The following is a 22,203-nucleotide window of genomic DNA, read 5'->3' as shown; positions in this document are numbered from 1 at the left end:
GACTTTATTGTATAGTGTCCTTTCATTTTAACCTGAAGAGCTGCCTTTAGTATTTCTTATAGGGCAGGCCTACTAGCAATGAACTCTCTGGGTTCTTTGTTTGTTTGTTTGTTTGTTTTTCGTGGCAACCCTGCAAGGAGCTAATCTATTGGCGCCATTTTGCCAACAGCATTTGCTTACTTAGTGTCTCTGTCATATTTTTTTTTATTTTTGAATTGTATTTTATTTTTTTTTTATACAGCAGGTTCTTATTAGTCATCAATTTTATACACATCACTGTATACATGACAATCCCAATTGCCCAATTCATCACACCACTACCCCCACCCCCCGCCGCCGCTTTCCCGACTTGGCGTCCATATGTTTGTTCTCTACATCTGTGTCTCAATTTCGGCCCTGCAAACTGGTTCATCTGTGCCATTTTTCTAGGTTCCACATATATGCGTTAATATACGATATTTGTTTTTCTCTTTCTGACTTACTTCACTCTGTATGACAGTCTCTAGATCCATCCACGTCTCAACAAATGACCCAATTTTGTTCCTTTTTATGGCTGAGTAATATTCCATTGTATATATGTACCACATCTTCTTTATCCATTCGTCTGTCGATGGGCATTTAGGTTGCTTCCATGACCTGGCTATTGTAAATAGTGCTGCAGTGAACATTGGGGTGCATGTGTCTTTCTGAATTATGGATTTCTCTGGGTATATGCCCAGTAGTGGGATTGCTGGATCATATGGTAATTCTATTTTTAGTATTTTAAGGAACCTCCATACTGTTCTCCATAGTGGCTGTATCACTTTACATTCCCACCAACAGTGCAAGAGGGTTCCCTTTTCTCCACACCCTCTCCAGCATTTGTTGTTTGTAGATTTCCTGATGATGCCCATTCTAACTGGTGTGAGGTGATACCTCACTGATTTGATAGGGATTGCATTGAATCTGTAGATTGCTTTGGGTAGTATAGTCATTTTCACAATATTGATTCTTCCAATCCAAGAACATGGTATATCTCTCCATCTGTTAGTATCATCTTTAATTTCTTTCCTCAGTGGCTTATAGTTTTCTGCATACAGGTCTTTTCTCTCCCTAGGTAGGTTTATTCCTAGGTATTTTATTCGTTTTGTTGCAGTGGTAAATGGGAGTGTTTCCATAATTTCTCTTTCAGATTTTTCATCATTAGTGTATAGGAATGCAAGAGATTTCTGTGCATTCATTTTGTATCCTGCAACTTTGCCAAATTCATTGATTAGCTCTAATAGTGTTCTGGTGGCATCTTTAGGATTCTCTATGTATAGTATCATATCATCTTCAAACAGTGACACTTCTACTTCTTCTTTTCCAATTTGTATTCCTTTTATTTTTTTTTCTTCTCTGATTGCCGTGGCTAGGACTTCCAAAACTATGTTGAATAATAGTGGTGAGAGTGGACATCCGTGTCTTGTTCCTGATCTTAGAGGAAATGCTTTCAGTTTTTCACCATTGAGAATGATTTTGCTGTGGGTTTGTCGTATATGGCCTTTATTACATTGAGGTAGGTTCCCTCTATGCCCATTTTCTGGAGAGTTTTTATCATATATGGGTGTTGAATTTTGTCAAAAGCTTTTTGTGCCTCTATTGAGATGTTCATATGGTTTTTATTCTTCAATTTGTTAATATGGTGTATCACATTGATTGATTTGCATATATTGAAGAATCCTTGCATCCCTGGGATAAATCCCACTTGATCATGGTATATGATCCTTTTTTTTTTTAAACACCTTTATTGAAGTATAATTGCCTTACAATGGTGTGTTAGCTTCTGCTTTATAACAAAGTGAATCAGTTATACATATACAATATGTTCCCATATCTCTTCCCTCTTGCATCTCCCTCCCTCCCACCCTCCCCATCCCACCCCTCTAGGTGGTCACAAAGCACCGAGCTGATCTCCCTGTGCTATGCGGCTGCTTCCCACTAGCTATCTATTTTACATTTGGTAGTGTATATATGTCCATGACACTCTCTTACTCTGTCACATCTCACCCCACCCCCTCCCCATATCCTCAAGTCCATTCTCTAGTAGGTCTGTGTCTTTATTCCCGTCTTGCCACTAGGTTCTTCATGGCCTTTTTTTTTTCCTTAGATTCCGTATATATGTGTTAGCATACTGTATTTGTTTTTCTCTTTCTGACTTACTTCACTCTGTATGACAGACTCTAACTCCATCCATCTCATTACAAATACCTCCATTTCATTTCTTTTTATGGCTGAGTAATATTCCATTGTATATATGTGCCACATCTTCTTTATCCATTCATCTGTTGATGGACATTTAGGTTGCTTCCATGTCCTGGCTATTGTAAATAGAGCTGCAATGAACATTTTGGTACATGACTCTTTTTGACCTATGGTTTTCTCAGGGTATATGCCCAGTAGTGGGATTGCTGGGTCATATGGTAGTTCTATTTGTAGCTTTTTAAGGAACCTCCATACTGTTCTCCATAGTGGCTGTATCAATTTACATTCCCACCAACAGTGCAAGAGTGTTCCCTTTCCTCCACACCCTCTCCAGCATGTATTGTTTGTAAAGTTTTTGATGATGGCCATTCTGACCGGTGTGAGATGATATCTCATTGTAGTTTTGATTTGCATTTCTCTAATGATTAATGATGTTGAGCATTCTTTCATGTGTCTGTAGGCCATCTGTATATCTTCTTTGGAGAAATGTCTATTTAGGTCTTCTGCCCATTTTTGGATTGCGTTGTTCGTTTTTTTGTTATTGAGCTGCATGAGCTGCTTGTAAATCTTGGAGATTAATCCTTTGTCAGTTGCTTCATTTGCAAATATTTTCTCCCATTCTGATGGTTGTCTTTTGGTCTTGTTTATGGTTTCCTTTGCTGTGCAAAAGCTTTTAAGTTTCATTAGGTCCCATTTGTTTATTTGTGTTCTTATTTCCATTTCTCTGGGAGCTGGGTCAAAAAGAATCTTGCTGTGATGTATGTCATAGAGTGTTCTGCCTGTGTTTTCCTCTAAGAGTTTGATAGTGTCTGCCCTTACACTTAGGTCTTTAATCCATTTTGAGTTTATTTTTGTGCATGGTGTCAGGGAGTGTTCTAATTTCATACTTTTACATGTACCTGTCCACTTTTCCCAGCACCACTTATTGAAGAGGCTGTCTTTTCTCCACTGTATATGCTTGCCTCCTTTATCAAAGATAAGGTGACCATATGTGCATGGGTTTATCTCTGGGCTTTCTATCCTGTTCCATTGATCTATATTTCTGTTTTTGTGCCAGTACCAAACTGTCTTGATTACTGAAGCTTTGTAATATAGTCTGAAGTCAGGGAGCCTGATTCCCCCAGCTCCATTTTTCGTTCCCAAGATTGCTTTGGCTATTCGGGGTCTTTTGTGTTTCCATACAAATTGTGAAATTTTTTGTTCTAGTTCTGTGAAAAATGCCAGTGGTAGTTTAATAGGGATTGCATTGAATCTGTAGATTGCTTTGGGTAGTAGAGTCATTTTCACAATGTTGATTCTTCCAATCCAGGAACATGGTATATCTCTCCATCTATTTGTATCATCTTTAATGTCTTTCATCAGTGTCTTATAATTTTCTGCATACAGGTCTTTTGTCTCCTTAGGTAGGTTTATTCTAAAATATTTTATTCTTTTTGTTGCAATGGTAAGTGGGAGTGTTTTCTTAATTTCACTTTCAGATTTTTCGTCATTAGTGTATAGAAATGCAAGAGATTTCTGTGCATTAATTTTGTATCCTGCTACTTTACCAAATTCATTAATTAGCTCTAGGAGTTTTCTGGTAGCATCTTTAGGATTCTCTATGTATAGTATCATGTCATCTGCAAATAGTGACAGCTTTACTTCTTCTTTTCCGATTTGGATTCCTTTTATTTCTTTGTCTTCTCTGATTGCTGTGGCTAACACTTCCAAAACTATGTTGAATAATAGTGGTGAGAGTGGGCAACCTTGTCTTGTTCCTGATCTTAGTGGACATGGTTTCAGTTTTTCACCATTGAGGACAATGTTGGCTGTGGGTTTGTCATATATGGCCTTTATTATGTTGAGGAAAGGTCCCTCTATGCCTACTTTGTGCAGGGCTTTTATCATAAATGGGTGTTGAATTTTGTCGAAAGCTTTCTCTGCATCTATTGAGATGATCATATGGTTTTTCTCCTTCAATTTGTTAATATAGTGTATCACATTGATTGATTTGCGTATATTGAAGAATCCTTGCATTCCTGGGATAAACCCCACTTGATCATGGTGTATGATCCTTTTAATGTGCTGTTGGATTCTGTTTGCTAGTATTTTGTTGAGGATTTTTGCATCTATGTTCATCAGTGATATTGGCCTGTAGTTTTCTTTCTTTGTGACATCTTTGTCTGGGTTTGGTATCAGGGTGATGGTGGCCTCATAGAATGAGTTTGGGAGTGTTCCTTCCTCCACAATTTTTTGGAAGAGTTTGAGAAGGATAGGTTTTAGCTCTTTTCTAAATGTTTGATACAATTCACCTGTGAAGCCATCTGGTCTTGGACTATTCTTTGTTGGAAGATTTTTAATCACAGTTTCAATTTCATTACTTGTGACTGGTCTGTTCATATTTTCTATTTCTTCCTGGTTCAGTCTTGGAAGGTTATACCTTTCTAAGAATTTGTCCATTTCTTCCAGGTTGTCCATTTTATTGGCATAGAGTTGCTTGTAGTAGCCTCTTAGGATGCTTTGTATTTCTCTGGTGTTTGTTGTAACTTCTCCTTTTTCATTTCTAATTTTATTGATTTGAGTCCTCTCCCTCTTTTTTTTTTTTTTATTTTTTTTTTTTTAAAGGATATTTATTTTACTTTTTTTTTTTTTTTTTTAAAGGAATTCCTTTATTTTTATTATTTATTTATTTATTTATTTACTTTTGGCTGTGTTGGGTCTTTGTTTCTGTGCGAGGGCTTTCTCTAGTTGCGGCAAGTGGGGACCACTCTTCATCGCCATGCGTGGGCCTCTCACTATCGCGGCCTCTCTTGTTGCGGAGCACAGGCTCCAGGCGCGCAGGCTCAGTAACTGTGGCTCACGGGCCTAGTTGCTCCGCGGCATGTGGGATCTTCCCAGACCAGGGCTCGAACCCGTGTCCCCTGCATTAGCAGGCAGATTCTCAACCACTGCGCCACCAGGGAAGCCCTCCTCTCCCTCTTTTTCTTGATGAGTCTGGCTAATGGTTTATCAATTTTTTTATCTTCTCAAAGAACCAGCTTTTACTTTTATTGATCTTTGCTGTTGTTTTCTTTGTTTCTATTTCATTTTTTTCTGCTCTGATCTTTTTGATTTCTTTCCTTCTGCTAACTTTGGGTTTTGTTTGTTCTTTCTCTGGTTCCTTCAGGTGTAAGGCTAGATTGTGTATTTGAGATTTTTCTTGTTTCTTGAGGTAGGCTTGTATAGCTATAAACTTCCCTCTTAGAACTGCTTTTGCTTCATCCCATAGGATTTGGATCGTCGTGTTTTCATTGTCATTTGTCTCTAGGTATTTTTTGATTTCCTCTTTGATTTCTCCAGTGATCTCTTGGTTATTTAGTAACGTATTGTTTAGCCTCCATGTGTTTGTGTTTGTTATGGTTTTTTTTTCCTGTAATTGATTTCTAATCTCATAGCGTTGTGGTCAGAAAAGATGCTTGATATGATTTCAGTTTTCTTAAATTTACTGATGCTTGATTTGGGAAGAAAGTGTAATCTGCTGTTTTTGGATGGAATGTCCTATAAATATCAATTAAATCTATCTGGTCTATTGTGTCATTTAAAGCTTCTGTTTCCTTATTTATTTTCATTTTGGATGATCTGTCCATTGGCATAAGTGAGGTGTTAAACTCTCCCACTATTATTGTGTTACTGTCGATTTCCTCTTTTAGAGCTGTTAGCAGTTGCGTTATGTACTTAGGTGCTCCTATGTTGGGTGCATATATATTTATAATTGTTATATCTTCTTCTTTGATTGATCCCCTGATCATTATGTAGTGTCCTTTCTTGTCTCTTCTAACATTCTTTATTTTAAAGTCTGTTTTATCTGATAAGAGTATTGCTACTCCAGCTTTGTTTTGATTTCCATTTGCATGGAATATCTTTTTCCATCCCCCCACTTTCAGTCTGAATGTGTCCCTAGGTCTGAAGTGGGTCTCTTGTAGACAGCATATATATGGGTCTTGTTTTTTATCCATTCAGCAAGCCTGTGTCTTTTGGTTGGAGCATTTAATCCATTCATGTTTAAGGTAATTATCGATATGTATGTTCCTATGACCATTTTCTTAATTGTTTTGGGTTTATTTTTGTAGGTCTTTTTCTTCTCTTGTGTTTCCCACTTAGAGAAGTTCCTTTAGCATTTGCTGTAGAGCTGGTTTGGTGGTGCTGAATTCTCTTAGCTTTTTCTTGTCTGTAAAGCTTTTGATTTCTCCATCGAATCTGAATTAGATCCTTGCCAGGTAGGGTAATCTTGGTTGTAGGTTCTTCCCTTTCATCACTTTGAGTAGATCATGCCACTTCCTTCTGGCTTGTAGAGTTTCTGCTGAGAAATCAGCTGTTAACCTTATGGGAGTTCCCTTGTATGTTATTTGTCATTTTTCCCTTGCTGCTTTTAATAATTTTTCTTTGTCTTTAATTTTTGCCAATTTGATTACTATGTGTCTCGACGTGTTTCTCCTTGGGTTTATCCTGTATGGGACTCGCTGCACCTCTTGGACTTGGGTGGCTATTTCCTTTCCCATGTTAGGGAAGTTTTCGACTATAATCTCTTCAAATATTTTCTCTGGTCCTTTCTCTCTCTCTTCTCCTTCTGGGACCCCTATAATGCGCATATTATTGCGTTTAATGTTGTCCCAGAAGTCTCTTAGGCTGTCTTCATTTCTTTTCATTCTTTTTTCTTTATTCTGTTCCACAGCAGTTAATTCCACAATTCTGTCTTCCAGGTCATTTATCCGTTCTTCTGCCTCAGTTATTCTGCTATTGATTCCTTCTAGTGTAGTTTTCATTTCAATTATTGTATTGTTCATCTCTGTTTTTTCTTTAATTCTTCTAGGTCTTTGTTAAACATTTCTTGCATCTTCTCGATCTTTGCCTCCATTCTTTTTCCGAGGTCCTGGATCATCTTCACTATCATTATTCTGAATTCTTTTTCTGGAAGGTTGCCTATCTCTACTTCATTTGGTTGTTTTTCTGGGGTTTTATCTTGTTCCTTCATCTGGTATATAGCCCTCTGCCTTTTCATCTTGTCTATCTTTCTGTGAATGTGGTTTTTGTTCCACAGGCTGCAGGATTGTAGTTCTTCTTGCTTCTACTGTCTGCCCTTCTCTGGGTTTTTTTATACTTTTTTTTTTTTAAGAATGATCATTTATTGTTATTTTAAACAAATTTTTGGCCACACTGAGCAGCATGCAGAGCTTCCCCGACCAGGGATCGAACCCCCCCCCCTGCCGTGGAAGCGTGGAGTCTTAACCAGTGGACCACCAGGGAAGTCCTGTTTTTGTTTATTTAGGAATATCCTGATTTCTCGTTTTTTGAATGATAGTTCTGCTGGATGTAGAATTCTTGGTTGACAGTGATTTTCTTTCAGCACTTTGAATATGTCATCCTACTGCTTTTTATCCTCCATGGTTTCTGATGATCAGTAAACTCAATCTTTTATGTTATGAGTCACTTCTGTTTTGCTGACTTCAAGATCCTCTCTTTGTCTTTGATTTTGGTTATGATATGTAGTCTCTGAGTTTATCTGACATATAGTTTGTTGAACTTCTTGCATATGTAGATTAATTTTTTAGTCAAATTTGGAAAAGTTTCAGCCATTATTTCTTCAAATAGTCTTTCCACCCCTTTTTCTCTCTCCTTTTGGGCCTCCCATATGCATATGTTGGCAAATTTGATCCATCCCACAGGTCCCTTTGGCTCTGCTCATTTTCCTCATTCTTTTTTCTTTCTGTTCGTTAGACTGGATAATCTCAATTGACCTTTCTTGAAGGTCACTAAGTCTTCCTTCTGCCTACTCAAATCTGCTGTTGAAACCCTCTAGTGAAATTTTCATTTCAAAAATGAAAATTGAAGTTACTTTTCAACTCTAAAATATCTATTTGATTCCTTTTTATGGTTTCTGTCTGTTTATTGGTATTCTTTATTTGGTGACACATCATTCTCATACTCTCATTTAGTTCTTTAGACATGATCTCCTTTAGCTCTTTGAACATGTTTGAAATAGGTGGTATAAAGTCCTTGTCTAGTAGGTCCAACTTTGTTCAGGTAGTCAGGGAGAGTTTTTATCCATTACTTTTTTCCTGTGTGTGGCTACCCTTTCCTGTTTCTTTGCATATCTTCTAATTTTTTTGAAAACTGAACATTTAAAATAATGTAGCAATTCTGGAAATCAGATACTCCCTACTTCACTCACCAGGGTTTGTTTTGTTGCTGCTTGTTGTTATTTGTTTATTTACAGAATTTGTTCAGAAAAGTCACTAAAGTAGAAGTTTCTACTCAGTTAGCTTAGTGGTCAGCTAATGATTGGACAGAGATTTCCTTAAATGCCTGAAACCAGTAAATCTCCCAGTGCTTGACAAGGGGCTCTATGTGCATGTTGGGACATACCTTCAGCACTCAGGCAGGCAATTTACAACTGTGCCTTAGCCTTCACTTCCTGCTTTGCAGAGCCTCAACGTCAGCCAGAGGTGAGTGCCTGGGATTTCTCAAGTCTTTCCTGATCATGCACACAGCCCCTATTCATGCATATGGTCTTTTAGATTCCCAGAAATATGTGAGAGCTTTTCTAATCCCCAGTGGATATCTCATTCCTCAACTTTTCCTTTTCAGCTTTTGGGTTAGTCTGTTGTTTGCCATAACTGTTATCCATCAGCTTAAGCATCTGTGACATTAAGCACTTGCCTTTAAATATTTTTGATAAATGCTCCCCAGGGAGCACTAGGCTTTGAAAGAAAGCTCCAGCTCCTTGCTGTTCCCTACATCACTGGCAATGTGGCCTGTTATTTTTCAAGGCTACCACTGAGCTGGGGAGAAGTGGATGGGTTTAGGGCAAGTTAAAATGCCACAAAGCTCACTGCTCTTACTGAGATTCAGCTCTTTTTCTTAAATAAATGCTCTCCAGGTAGCTGTAAACCTTTGGTTAATTTCCAGAGTTCTGAAAAAGTTTATTATGACAATTTTTGCCAGTTTTTTCATTGTTTTAATTCAGAAGTGACGTTTTGGAAGTCCTTAACTTTGCCTTTTTTGTGGATTTCATCCATCGTGACATACTAAATATTAGTTCAGTATGCATCTCTATGAAACTGACTTTTTCTTTCATAACCATAGTTCCATTATTTGACACCTAAGTAAAGTAACATTTATTTCCTAATATTATTTAATACCAAATCGTTATTCAAATTTCCCCCAATTGTACCAAAAATAGCTTTTATAATTTGCTTATTTAAACCAGGATCTATTCAAGGACTACACATTTCATTTGGTTATTATAATCTCTTAATCTCATTCATTATTTAAAATTTTTTATTATGAGAATTTTCAAACATCCATAAATGTAGGAGAGTACACAAACACCCATATTCTCAATATTTAGATCCTACAGTTGTAATATTTTTCTGTATTTGCTTCATTATCTGTATCTGTCTGTCCATAGTTTTTGCTGAGCCACTTTAAAGTAATGTGCAGCCACCATAACATACTATAGTATGTTATGGTGGCTGCACATTAATACTTCAGTATCTCCTAAGAATAAGAATGTCCTCCTACATAACCACACTAACTTTGTTATACTTAGCAGTTAATAATTCCCTAAGATCTTCTAATAACCCATTCTATGATTAGATTTTCTCAACTGTCCCTACAAAATGTCTTACATAGTTTTTTTTCCCCCTAAATCCAGATCTAATCAAGGAGGTTAATTTTTTTTCAGATTAAAACAACTTGCTTATGTATTATACAGGTCAGGAATTTAGAAAGGACACAATGGGGACAACTTGTCTCTACTCCATGATGTCTGGGGCCTCAGCTGGGAAAATTTGAAGGCTGGATGGCCAAGAGTTTGAATCATCTGAAGTCTCATTAACTCACATGTCTGGTGCTGGGCTGGGAGGATCCAAAGACTGGAAGTACCAAGCAGAGTGCCAACATGTGACTAGCTTCCTCACTGCCTGATGGCCTCAAGGCAATCAGACTTCTTATGTGGTTGCTCAGGGCTCTAAGTGTGAGTGAGTGTTGCAGGAAGCAGTGCAGAAACTAAAGTTGCCTTTTCTGACCTAGTCTCAGAAGTCATGCAGTGTCACTTCTGTCACATTCTATATGCTACAAATGAGCCTGCTCAGGTTCAACGGGAGGGAACATAGACCCCACCTATTAATAGGAAAAATGTCAAAGAATTTGGGGCCATGCTTTAAAGCCACCACACACACAAAACTATGGAGAACGATATAAAATACACCCAAGAATCCATGACTGAAAATTGTGCATTAACATTTTTGCTAGATTTGCTTCAGATCATTTTTTAAACAAGTAAAATATCAATATCACCTTAAAGAAAGGACTTCAACCTCCTGAATTGCCTGTTCTAGAATCTGCATACTGCTTATACAGAAAGTCTCCTTTATATTAATAACAATAGCTAACCAACCAAGGAATCTTTAAATCTAGGTCAGATACCACCACCACCTCTTTTTTTCCTGTGACATTGACTTTTTTCATTAATTAAAAAGAGTGAAATCCCGTACACTCACCAATGAGAATCAACAGTTATAAAGATTTTGCCATAGTTGATTCATCTATAGCTTTCTTCTTTTTTTAAAAACTGTCTAAAGCAAATACCAGATAGTGTCATTCCCTCCCCACGCCACCATGTACTTCAGTATGCATCTCTAAAGTATACATTTTCTCACATAACCACTGTCCTGTCATCATACATAACAAAATTAATAATAATTTGATAATTCCTTGATGTTATCTAATACTAAGTCCATAATCAAATTTCCTTAATTGTCTAACAAAAAAAGGCATTTTCATAGTGGATTTGTTTAAATCTGGATCTGAACAGGGTCCATATGGCATTTGGCTGTCACGTTTTTTGAATATCTCTTAATCTAGAGAAATCCCTTCCTTTTTTGTTTGATCCTGTTGATTTGTTATAAAAACTAGTATAATTGTCCTTTAGCACATCCCACCTTCTAGATTTGTTTGTTTGCTTCTTTGTGACATTGTGTTTTTAAAGAAACCAGGCCAGTTATCTTATAGGATGACTGTTTGCCCTCAGTGTCATTTAACTTGTTTTTTTTTTTTTAATCTCTGTGTTTTCTAAAAACTGGAAGTAATATGAACTGCTTACTTGATGTTAGGTCTTGGCAAAACTACTTCCCAGGTGATGCTGTAGATTTCCTATTGCATTGCATTAGGAGGTGCATGAAGTTGGCCATCTTTCTGTTAGTGACAATAAGGGGATGATCTCCTGATTTCATCATTGTAAGGTTAGTTTTTTTTTCTCGAGACTAGCAAGTCATCTGTGAGATAATACTTTGGTACTGTGTGAATATCCAATTCCCTAGAATCAGTTATTTCATTAGGGCTTACAAACCTGTGATTTTCTAATTTTGTCATTCCTTTTACATTTATTAGCTGACATTCTTCTGTAAAGAACAGCTTTCCCTCATCATCTGGGGCTGTTTGGTTATCCTGAAATACACTTCCTATGTAAAATGTGGGATGAGTAACTATTTTTTGATTCAAGATTGTTAAGGCATTATATAAAAAGGTTATACAAGAAGATGATCTTCTTTAGGAACTCATAGCCTGGTTATTAGATAGAATAACACACATCAGCATTAGGGAATGAGACAGGATAGTATGTGCTATGTATTAAGTGACTTGTACATAAGTTCAGGGGAGGGGAGAGGTCAATGTGAGCCAAAGAGGTCCTGGACGTTTTGCATAGAAGATTGATTTCAGCTTACTTTTGAATAATGGGCAGGTTTTAAAGAGGTGGACAAAAGGGAAGAGGGTACTCCAGGCCGTGTAGATGGTGAGGATGAAGGCACAGGGGGAGAGGATGAGCTGTACGTGTTCTGGAGGTGTAATAAGGAAGCCATTCTGTCTGGAGAAGCTGAGGATATGGGAGTGGAAATAAGGTTGGGGAGGTAGGTAGGGAGCAGAGCATGGACAACTTTACATGCCAATTCAGGGAAATTAACTTTTATCCTTTAATCAGTGTGTGCTTTGTGTACCTTGGGCATTTGTGAATTAGCTTTTTACCCAATGGGAAGCATAATCTGGCTTTGTAAAAAGCTAGAAGCAGGAAAACCAATGAGACCACCTTTGGGGGGCTCAGAGGTAGGGAATATGATTGTCATTCAGATAAATGTCTTCATCCTGTTCCCTGTGCAGCCCGTGTGACCCCAACTCTACCGAAGCAGGACCGTCCTGTGCGTGAGGGGACCCGGGTAGCTTCCATTGAGACAGGCTTGGCTGCAGCAGCTGCAAAGTTGGCCCAGCAGGTAAGTGCTGACACTCAGGCAATGGCCCTGCCACTGATCCCAGTTTGACTTGGAGCCTCAAAACTCAGACCTCCAGGCTGACAGGTCCCACTGTTGTCTCATTGGCAAGTGGGTAACTTGTGATCTTTATCCATGGCAGTATCCCAGCTCCCTCCTATATCCTACATATACCAACTCAGTGACAAGCTACTTCCACAGGGCACACCATTGAAATGATTTAGGATGAAAGAAAATAGGGGTCCAGAGAAAAGCCCTTGAAGATATCACTTGCCTTTCTGGGTGTGTAAAATCCTCTCAGATGGGAGGGACCAAGTCTGTCCTTGGGTGAGAGCTCTTTTCTTCAGATGGAGCTCCAAGGAGGTGACTCAGTTGAGTACACTCAAGTTTGTCAGTCTCTCATCAGTATCGGAATTTGGTTTTTTCGGGGAGAGGCTTTTCTTGTCCTCTGTACCAAATACTTTGCCTGATCTTCACCCCATGCTTCCCAAGAAAACTTCACCCACTAATTTTTGTCCTAGAATCAAGTTGACTTCCTAGCATGTTATAGTTTTCAAAGTTCTTAAATGTGCTTGGCAACCCTGGGAGCAGTTGGAAGTGAATCTTGTGGTTCTCTCCTTATCAGTAGTAACCCCTTAGATCCTCATGCCACATCCTATAGCTTAGAGCATTTATTGAGCATCTGCTTTATGTTAGGTGCTTCCATATACAGTGTCTCATGTAATCTGCTCAATAACCCTTTTCAATAGGTAATATTTTCATCATTTTACAGGTGAAGAAAATGAGGCTCTCTTTAAGTGACTAGTCCAGGATAATACAGCCAGTAAATGGAGGAGACAAGATTCAAACTCATATCCTCTAACTTAAGATTTCATGTTACTTGCTATTTAAATAAAGTGAAATAGTTAAATGTTTATATAATTCCATAATTACATCCTATTTAAATAAAATTTAATAGAATGATGTTTTTCATATGATGTTCTGTGGAGTTCCAGAGTTTAGAAATGTTTTGGACGCTATTGATGGAAGCCAGCAGAGACCAACCAGGCCAGGCAGCCATTCATTGTCCAGAACTTTTCTCTATTATGTATATCCTAGTGCCATGTAAGATGTAATTTGAAAAAAAAAGGAAGTTTGACTGCTTTAAATGAACAAATTAATTAAAGGTGTGAAGACTACTCTTAGTACCTTCTATGGAGCTCACTTCTGGTTGAGTTGATCAGGGATGACCTCAAAGAAGAGGTTTTGAAATTGGGAAGGATTTTGCAGGCTAAGCTTTTGGAGGGGAAAGGGAGGCATTCCAGGAGAAGGGGATTCCTTGGTAAGCACACAAGGCCCTCTTGATTTGCCCTCTGGTTACCTCTCCTCCCTGACCTTGTGTCAACCCTTCATGCATGCCCTTTACACCAGCCATACTATTGCATTACAGTACTCATTGTTCATTCAGTGTATCAGACTGTCTCATGCCTCTGTGCCTTTGCACAAGCTGTTCCTTCTGCCCATTGGGAATCGTGCCCTCTCAGATGCCTTTACCTAACAGCCCTTCACACCATCCACCACCAGTTTATTTCAGTGGCCTTCTGTGCTTCCATAGCATTCTCATGGTACTTACAATCATAAGTGTACTTTTCTGTGTTCCTTATTAAACTGTAAGGGCCTCAAGGGTGGAGACATATCTAATTTAACTTGGTATCCCTACTGTGCTAAGCATGTGTTTCGTCATTGTTGGTTGAGTGAATGAATGAATGAAGAAAAGAATGAACAGATCTTTTTGGATTGGAGGCTTCTTGTTGGGGAATGGAGTAAGATAAATAGAGGTTAAAAAATGAATTCTGGAGCCAGCCTGCCTGAGTTCAAATCTTCTCCCTCCCACTTGAGCAAGTTACTTAATTTCTCTGTGCCTCAGTTTCCTCGTAGACTCTGTCTAAGGATTAGATGAGATAATATATGTAAAAGCTCTGAGAACAGCACTTGCCACACGGTAAGTACTATAGACTCATTAGCTTTTCATCATTATCACTACAGGTTGGCTAGGTATAAGTGGCCAGACGATGGATGACCATAAATGTCAGGCCAGGGAGTCTGAACTTGGGTGGGGACTTGCTAATGGCCTTTTGAGATAAGGTGAAAGTGGCCCTGTCATAAGATAGTCTAGTCTTCTCTGAGGGGATCTGGATGAAGTATATGAAAAGGAGATTGGCAACAAAGGTAGAAAATTTTAAACTGTGTGATCTAGGTATGAAGAGATAATTTCTGGATTCAGATGAGAGAAATGGGGGCAGAAATGCAGTTCTTGCTATGGATGGAGTAACAAGCATTTTGGCTGAGAAAAGAGACTCTGAAGACAGATGGCTTGGGTCTGAATTGCAGCTTGGCCACTTACTGTTCCTATAACCTTAGGAAAGTGACTTAACCTCTCTGCCAGTTTCTTCTCATAAAAAGGGAATTATAGGGCTTCCCTGGTGGCGCAGTGGTTGAGAGTCTGCCTGCTAATGCAGGGGACACGGGTTCGAGCCCTGGTCTGGGAAGATCCCACATGCTGCGGAGCAACTGAGCCCGTGAGCCACAACTGCTGAGCCTGCGCGTCTGGAGCCTGTGCCCCGCAGCGGGGGGGGGCCGCGTTAGTGGGAGGCCCGCGCACCGCGATGAAGAGTGGCTCCCGCACCACGATGAAGGGTGGCCCCCACTTGCCGCAACTGGAGAAGGCCCTCGCACGAAACGAGGACCTAACACAGCTAAGGATAAATAAATAGATAAATAAAAAGAGTAGCTATTAAATTTTAAAAAAAAGGGAATTATAATTCTTTTTTTCTCATGCTTCATAGGAGTATTAAATGAGTTAAATTATAGAACAGTGCCTGGCATATATTACTAATATTATTATTCTCGTCCCACAGAAATTCCTAAGGTAGCCACAGCCTGTCAGATCTTCCGAAGGCAGGAGTAGGCCTGTGTTGCCAAGAGGAGGCAAAGAAATGTAATCACTGAGTTGGTCTCTGTGGCTGTGTAGCATTTCAGAAGGTGAAGTCGTTCACATGCTCTCAGCACCACCTTTCCAGGTTCTCAAGGGTCCAGGTGCCCACTATAAAGGTACCCACTACACAGTGGATAGTATATTCATAGAGCAATGGATGGATGAAATCCAAGATATTGTGAGAAGTGACACAACTCCTTATTCATCCCTCCCATCCAAAACTGAGATTTTAAGATCCAGTGACCTGGAAGACTGTCCTCTATTAAACAAAAGACCAGCAAGAAGAAGAGAAACCATTGTAAGAGATGAAGATAGAATAATAGTTTCCCATTTGTTGAGTACCTACTATGTGCTATGTGTTTTTATGTCATTATTTAATCTTTCCAGCAACCCTGAAAACCAGCTATTGTTCTGCCCATTTTACAGATGAGGCAATTGAATTTCAGAAAGGTTAGTAACTTGACCAAGGTCATCCAACTTAGGGAGCACAAGCCTAGATTTGAAGTTTATCAAATTTATCACAAGTTTATCTCATTCCAAAGCTGCTACTCTTTCACTGGCAGATGTCCCATTTTGAGAATTGTGCATGGTGGGTGTTCAGATAGACCTGGTTGAATCCTGAACACAACTGTTCAGCTGTGAGGCTTTGGGCTCAAGTTACTTAATATCCCTGTACCTCAGTTTTCTCATCTGTAAACTGAGGGATTTTCCTTCTCAGGGCTGTTCTAAGGAGTAAATGAGGTCAAACATATAAAGTGCCTCAGCTGCTGGTGTAAATTTAGCTATTATTATTAGTCATGTCCATGGTTCACCTCATAAGTGGTAATTCTAGGACCAAAACGCAAGTCTCTGAACTCATTTACCCTTCTGTTGCCATTGTACTGATTAATAGCAGTGTTGACTTAAGAATGGATGGTACCAAAGGACCTGAGGTATTGGAAGGCCTGTGTGTTGTGTGTACATATATCCAGGCTAAGCTTGGAGTAGGGTCAGGTTGCAGAACCACACTGACCACTGTCTAGATTCCTTTCTGGGAAATTTTCTTCTCTTTTCTTCACTCCTAAATTCTCCCCTCCCATTTGGCTTGTGTTTCAGGAGCTACAGAAGGCCCAAAAGAAGAAATATATCAAGAAGAAGCCTTTGTTGAAGGAGGTAGAACAGCCTCGCCCTCAAGAGCCTAATCTCAGCGTGGCAGTACCAGCCCCAACTCTGGCCACTACACCCCAACTTCTCACCTCCTCCTCTCCCCTGCCTCCCCCTGAGCCTAAACAAGAGGCCCTCTCAGGAAGTCTTGCTGACCATGAGTATACTGCTCGTCCCAATGCCTCTGGCATGGCCCAGGCAAACCGCAGCACCACACCCATGGCCCCTGGTGTCTTCTTGACCCAGCGGCGCCCTTCAGTTGGCTCCCAGAGCAATCAAGCAGGACCAGGTATGACTGCCATATGGTTGTAGAACTGAGAAGGATCTTAGGGTCACTGGCTTCAAACCCTTAAGCATTCTGGTAAATGAGAACACCTGGGAGGGACACTGATGGGCAACCTAAGATACTTGGACTTGACCTCATAGGCCATGAAGAGACATTGACTGGTGTTAAGCAGAGACAAACTCAGATGTGGGTTTGGAAAGATCCTTCCGGTGGGCCAGAGTGGAGGGTGGGCTGAAGGTGGGAAGTCTAGGAAGGAGGCACATACACAAGTCCAGGCTGCAGTGAAGAGAGGCTAGGGCTCTGGCAGAGGGAATGAAGGAGGGGATAAATTGATCAAATATGGAGAAGGTCACTTGGGACATGGGAGGTGATTTGATGTGGGGAAAGAAGAAGCGGGGAGGGCTCAAGCCCTCCTTTTCCTCACTTTGGCTCTGAAAGCCCAGTCCCTAGAGTACGCAGCTCAAGGGTGATGAGATTGGTGCGGCATTGGGATGATGAAGATGGGGGTTTCTAATGAAACAAGGCCCTGGGAGTGGCAACTTCAGGGACACTGAGCTATAATCACTAACCAGGCACTTGTTCAATCCTGGTGGGCAGGATAAGAAGATGAAGAGGCACAATCACCTTGCAGAAGTTAGGAAGGAAAATGATTGGGACCAAAGAAATCAGTGGGGAAAAGTAACCAGACAGAGTAACCAGGGGGTCTGTAACCACTGCAGGAGGTCATAGGAGGAAGAGCCAAAGCATGTGGTGTTGGATGGGAGTAGTTAAGGAGGGCCTCTTGGCCCAAGATGGTCCTGGAGCCAGGCATAAGGATGGGGAGACTCTGTGGGCAGAGGAACAGAGGAGGGGGGTGGCCCAAGGACAGTTGGTGGTGGAGCTGCTGCTGGCACCCTTGCCATATCCTTTGCTTACCTCTCCCTTCCCCCACAGGAAAGCGTCCCAAAAAGGGCCTGGCTACAGCAAAGCAGAGACTCGGCCGTATCCTGAAAATCCACAGAAATGGCAAACTGCTTCTGTGATCCCCTTTGTGTCCTGCCCCTCACCCCTTCACCCCCATTGCCTTCTCCGTTGTCAATTCTCGGGGCACTCCTGGATCCTACCTGCCCCGGACAAGGTGCTGAGGCGCATTGTCCTGCTTTCTTGGAACTGACCAAAGGCACGGACTCTCCCATGGGCCCCTTCACCTACTCCCTCAACTCCCTTCCCCACTTCCACTGGAGCATCCTGCCTTCCTTTTCCATATCTCTGAGTAGCCAGTAAATGGGAGAGGTTTCCAGCTGACTAGAGCCCTCTTTTCTGCTGCCCCAATCCATTTCCCTTTCACCAGCTTTGTCTGCCCTTTACTGTCATCCCCACTTAAAGCTGGAAAGCAGGACGAGGAGAGGCATGAGGAGAGCCTGGGCCCCTCGGTATTTCCCTGGTCATGAAGTGGGAGGCCCAGTGCTCAACACTTTCTGCGGCTCCAGCCCTGTCTCCAGAAGCCTGCCCACCTCTGCCCATTCTCCTTCCTCCTCTTAGCCCAATGGATGTGTCCCACTCAAGACTCGTTCCTGGGAGAAGGCTCTGGCCTCTGCCCCCTCTTGCCAAATACTTCATGGAAATATAGAGGAGGGCCCAGAGTCTTCTTACTGCCCCACCGTGGGCCATTTCCAGAGTGGCCTAGAAAGGCCATGGGCTGACTTCATTCATCCTTGGGAAGAAGAGAGATTCCTGTCACTTCTCAAGGTGGGGAGAGGACCCACACCCAAGACTTTGACCGAGACTTTGTAGCCCATTGGAGGAAGCTACTTTTGGGTGGCCACAGACGAAGCCACCTCTCCCAGGGTGAGCTCCAGGGATTTGCCTAGAGTTTGAGGTCCTGCAGAACATTATCCACATAGCTTTGGCTGGGCCCAGGAGGCAAAAACCATCTCCCAAACGCCTTGAAAGCATCTGCCACTGAAGCAGATAGCCCTTGCTCTACGGCCTGATCCCTTCACCCGTACCACAGAGCACAGCCTGGACCTTCTGGAGAGGATGCGGCAGGACAGCTCACCCCAGGTTCTCCATCAGGAGCCTCCCTGCTTCTCTCCCCACCTTGAGGTCTTGGTCTGAAGAAGACTTCAGAACTCACATCTTCACTCCTGGACCTGTACACTCCCAGATGTCAGGTGGACGCTCAAGCAGAGTGCTGATGTGGGGGGAGCCCGAGCCTAGGAGCGGAGATGCCCACCTGTAAAGGAGCAGATCATGTGAACCTCCCACCCCCTCTTCCCTTTGTGAATGCTTCTATTGTCCAGACAGTGCCCACCCCCTCCCTCACCCTCCCCCAGCTCCCTCCACCTCCACCTGTCTTTGCCTCCCTGGTGACCTGGACTGGATGGAGAATGTCTCCCTCTCTCCATTTCGGCACTGCCCAAGTGGAGTGCTTCATTGTCTTCTACCCCCACCTCCTCCACTTTAACTTCACCTCAGTTTTCCCAGTGCTTCTGGGGAACTTCACAGCTACCGTGCAGGCCACAGGGAATATGTGAGGCTTCCCCGGTCGTCTTCGTGTCTCCAGTTTGTCTTTCTTTTCTCCACAGCCCGACATCTACTCTCCTTCCTTGGAATCAGGGGTCCCTTAGCCCCATTTCCTTTTCCTATCTTGGGGGCCCCAGGGGCCAAGCAGTCCTCCATCTATTCACACCAAAGGCAAAAAAAGCCTGGCTACCTCCCCCTTAGCACGTGAGGTTCCCACTCCCCTCCCCTCTGTTTCTGCCCAGCTTTGCTTTTCTTGGGGATTTCAAAGCAACAGAGCGTAGTGAGGGGAGGGAAGGAGGGCAGCCTGTGTCCCTGTGTAGGCAACTGCCTGACTAGGCCCTGACTGCTGTAACCAAGACCAGGACCCCAACCCTTCTGCCCATTAACACCCCCCTCCCCTTGATCTTTCAAAGGCAGCTAATTGCTAGCATATCCCCCCTGGTTCCAGGCCTCTTTCCATTCTGTTTCTTTGTTAAAAGTTTTGTGGAGCTGAAACCCAACCTCCATTTGACTGGGTTTCTGTTTAATTTAGTTGGGCTCTCAGAGCTGGCTGTTTGTTGTTTTGTGTTTTAAATGAAAAGCAAGTTTACCCTCAGATTTACGCTTTTCCAAAGAGGCTAGTGTGCTTTTTTTTTTTTTTTTTTTTTTAATGTTTCAGGTTCTAAGTGAAGTGAGTTGGGGAGGGGTTGAGAGTGGTCGTAACCAACGTTTAGAACATGATGAGAGAGTTACCTCTGGTCTCCAATCCCCAGCACAGAGCTGGGGCTTGGATAGGGGGCAGGGAGAGAGGATTTCTATTCACCTTTAATATATTTTTACAAAAAAGCAATTTAAAAACAAGCCCACCGCTTCTGTACATGTCTAAATATATTTTTAGAAGTGGGTAGGATTGTGAATTTCTGATGCAGGGCCTTTTTATAAACAGGTTAGAATAGCATCATACAGACTTCTCTGTTGGTTTTTTTTCCCCTGTTTTTTTCTTATGTTGTGTTACTAATGTAATTTATATATTTTTTTTAGATCCTCCCTTTCCTATAGAGATAAAAGTGATTTATCTTGGCAATTGCTTTGCTCAGCATTCTGGTTTTTTTTGGTGGTGGTGGGAGTGGTGGGGTGTTGGGGTCCAGGAGTACTGCCTTCTCTTTACATTCTGTCTCTCTCATCAACTCACCTCTTCCCTAGTGCACAGCCTTATGCCTGAGGTGGGGAGGGGACAGGATCCCTGCCCTCACAAGAGACACAGTTCACACACCAAAAACGGATAGTCAAAAGTATAGTGAGCAGAAAAGAAAGGGGTGCAACAATTCAAAGGGGCCTGACAAGTTTGTTGGGAAGGCTTTCTATGGCTTCCATGGGCTGTTTTTACTGGCTATACCTGTATCCTCTTTCTGTGAATGTGAAGCTGTGGGGTTTTATTTTTTCTTCCCCTTCTCTCTCTCTCTCTCTTTCTGACATGTTTCTCCAAGCTGAACTTGATTACTGTGTTTAGGGCCAGTGCAAGGGATATAATTATTAGAGCTAGCATATCATGCTCATTTCCTTGTGCCAGATACTGCTCTTAGTGTTCTGTGTATATTGATTCATTTCATCGTCACCAATATCCTCATGCTACTGATGAGGAAGCAGGCAAAGGAAACTTCCGGCATCACACATCATACGTTGTGGAGCCAACCTGGTTCCACAGTCTGTGTTCTTATTACTCTGTTCTAGCACCTCTCACTGATAACCACTACCGTTTAAGTGCCTTTTCTGTGCCAGGCGTCGGGCTAGGGATTTTACCTAGGATATGTCATTTAATTCTCACTGACAACCCCAGGAGATAGTTACTAGCCCTATTTTACAGTGAAGGAGACTGAAGCTTGCCACTGGCCTTCCACAGCAGGATCTCCCTGATGCCAAAATTCATGTTCTTTCCTCTCATCATGTTAGAAAATCTTCAGCAGCTCAATAACCCAACGGAAGTTTATTGAGCACTTGTGTGCAAGACGTAGCATTGAGAGTTGTGTCCTGAGGAGAGCCCTTGGGGTGATGTCAGAAGCCTCAGTTCCAAATTTACCACCACCTGGACTCTCTGTGACCGACAGCAGGCTGCTTACTGTCTGAGGGTCACTGTAAAAGAAGTTTGAACCCAATCAGAATTTCTTCATCCTGGAGATTTTGCTTCTGTAGGCTCTGGGTTGAGGCTGGCTGGGTTTGGCACCTACCGGCTAAATGACCTCCTCCAGCTCTCCCAATATGAATCTTGGTATTGGGCAGGATGTGGATAGAGAAGGTTCTTGTCTGGGGCATGGGGAACTGTGTCGCCTGGTAGAGGGGCAACAGGGAAGAGAGGAGGGATTTTAGAGCCCTTGCAGGAATGGTGGGCTGGGTTCTCTCTGTCACCAACTCCCACCCCACCCTTTCCAGTAAGGGGCCAAAGCACTGTCACCAGCCTCAGGTTAGAGGATAAGCTAGAGTCTTGGTCACCTTACTCCTCATCTAGGCAGGAGGTACCAGCAGATGAGAGGCTTCTGTCTAAAAAATGGAAGGAGAACAAGAACACCCAACTTCAGTCTTCTCTCCAATATGGAGTGGGAAAGTGCACAGGACTTGTCACTAAGAGCCTGCCTTCTCCGTGATTCACCAAGTAATTTGGGGGAGATTGCTTGTCTTGATGTCAGATGGAATGATCTCACCTATGGAGCCCTCTAATGCATGGTCACTCCTAAACTTTCTGGATGCTGTTAATTCCCATACTGAATCCTCTAGCCCTGACCTGTCCTGAGTACACATCACACATGCTTCTGCTTGCC

General features: G+C 41.8%; 1 protein-coding gene across 6 annotated transcripts in view; it reads left to right on the top strand.

Annotated features, from left to right (window-relative positions):
- The window catches only part of PHF8 (PHD finger protein 8), an 87,770-nt gene extending 67,336 nt beyond the window's left edge, over nt 1–20,434 (top strand). For 5 of the 6 annotated variants that reach the window (XM_059910600.1, XM_059910597.1, XM_059910596.1 and 2 more), the window contains 3 exons: nt 12,397–12,506; nt 16,573–16,909; nt 17,840–20,434. In XM_059910600.1, coding sequence (XP_059766583.1) covers nt 12,397–12,506; nt 16,573–16,909; nt 17,840–17,928 — 536 coding nt within the window. In that variant the 3' untranslated portion in view covers nt 17,929–20,434. Of the gene's footprint in view, nt 1–12,396; nt 12,507–13,275; nt 13,377–16,572; nt 16,910–17,839 lie in introns of those variants that run through there. The other variant, XM_059910599.1, reaches the window with a different exon arrangement.
- Nucleotides 20,435–22,203: the final 1,769 nt, after the last annotated feature.

This window comes from Balaenoptera ricei, chromosome X (genome assembly GCF_028023285.1).
Source record: "Balaenoptera ricei isolate mBalRic1 chromosome X, mBalRic1.hap2, whole genome shotgun sequence".
Classification (NCBI taxonomy): domain Eukaryota; kingdom Metazoa; phylum Chordata; class Mammalia; order Artiodactyla; family Balaenopteridae; genus Balaenoptera; species Balaenoptera ricei.
Note: the sequence above shows the minus strand (reverse complement) of the source record. Positions and strands in the feature narration are given on the sequence as shown.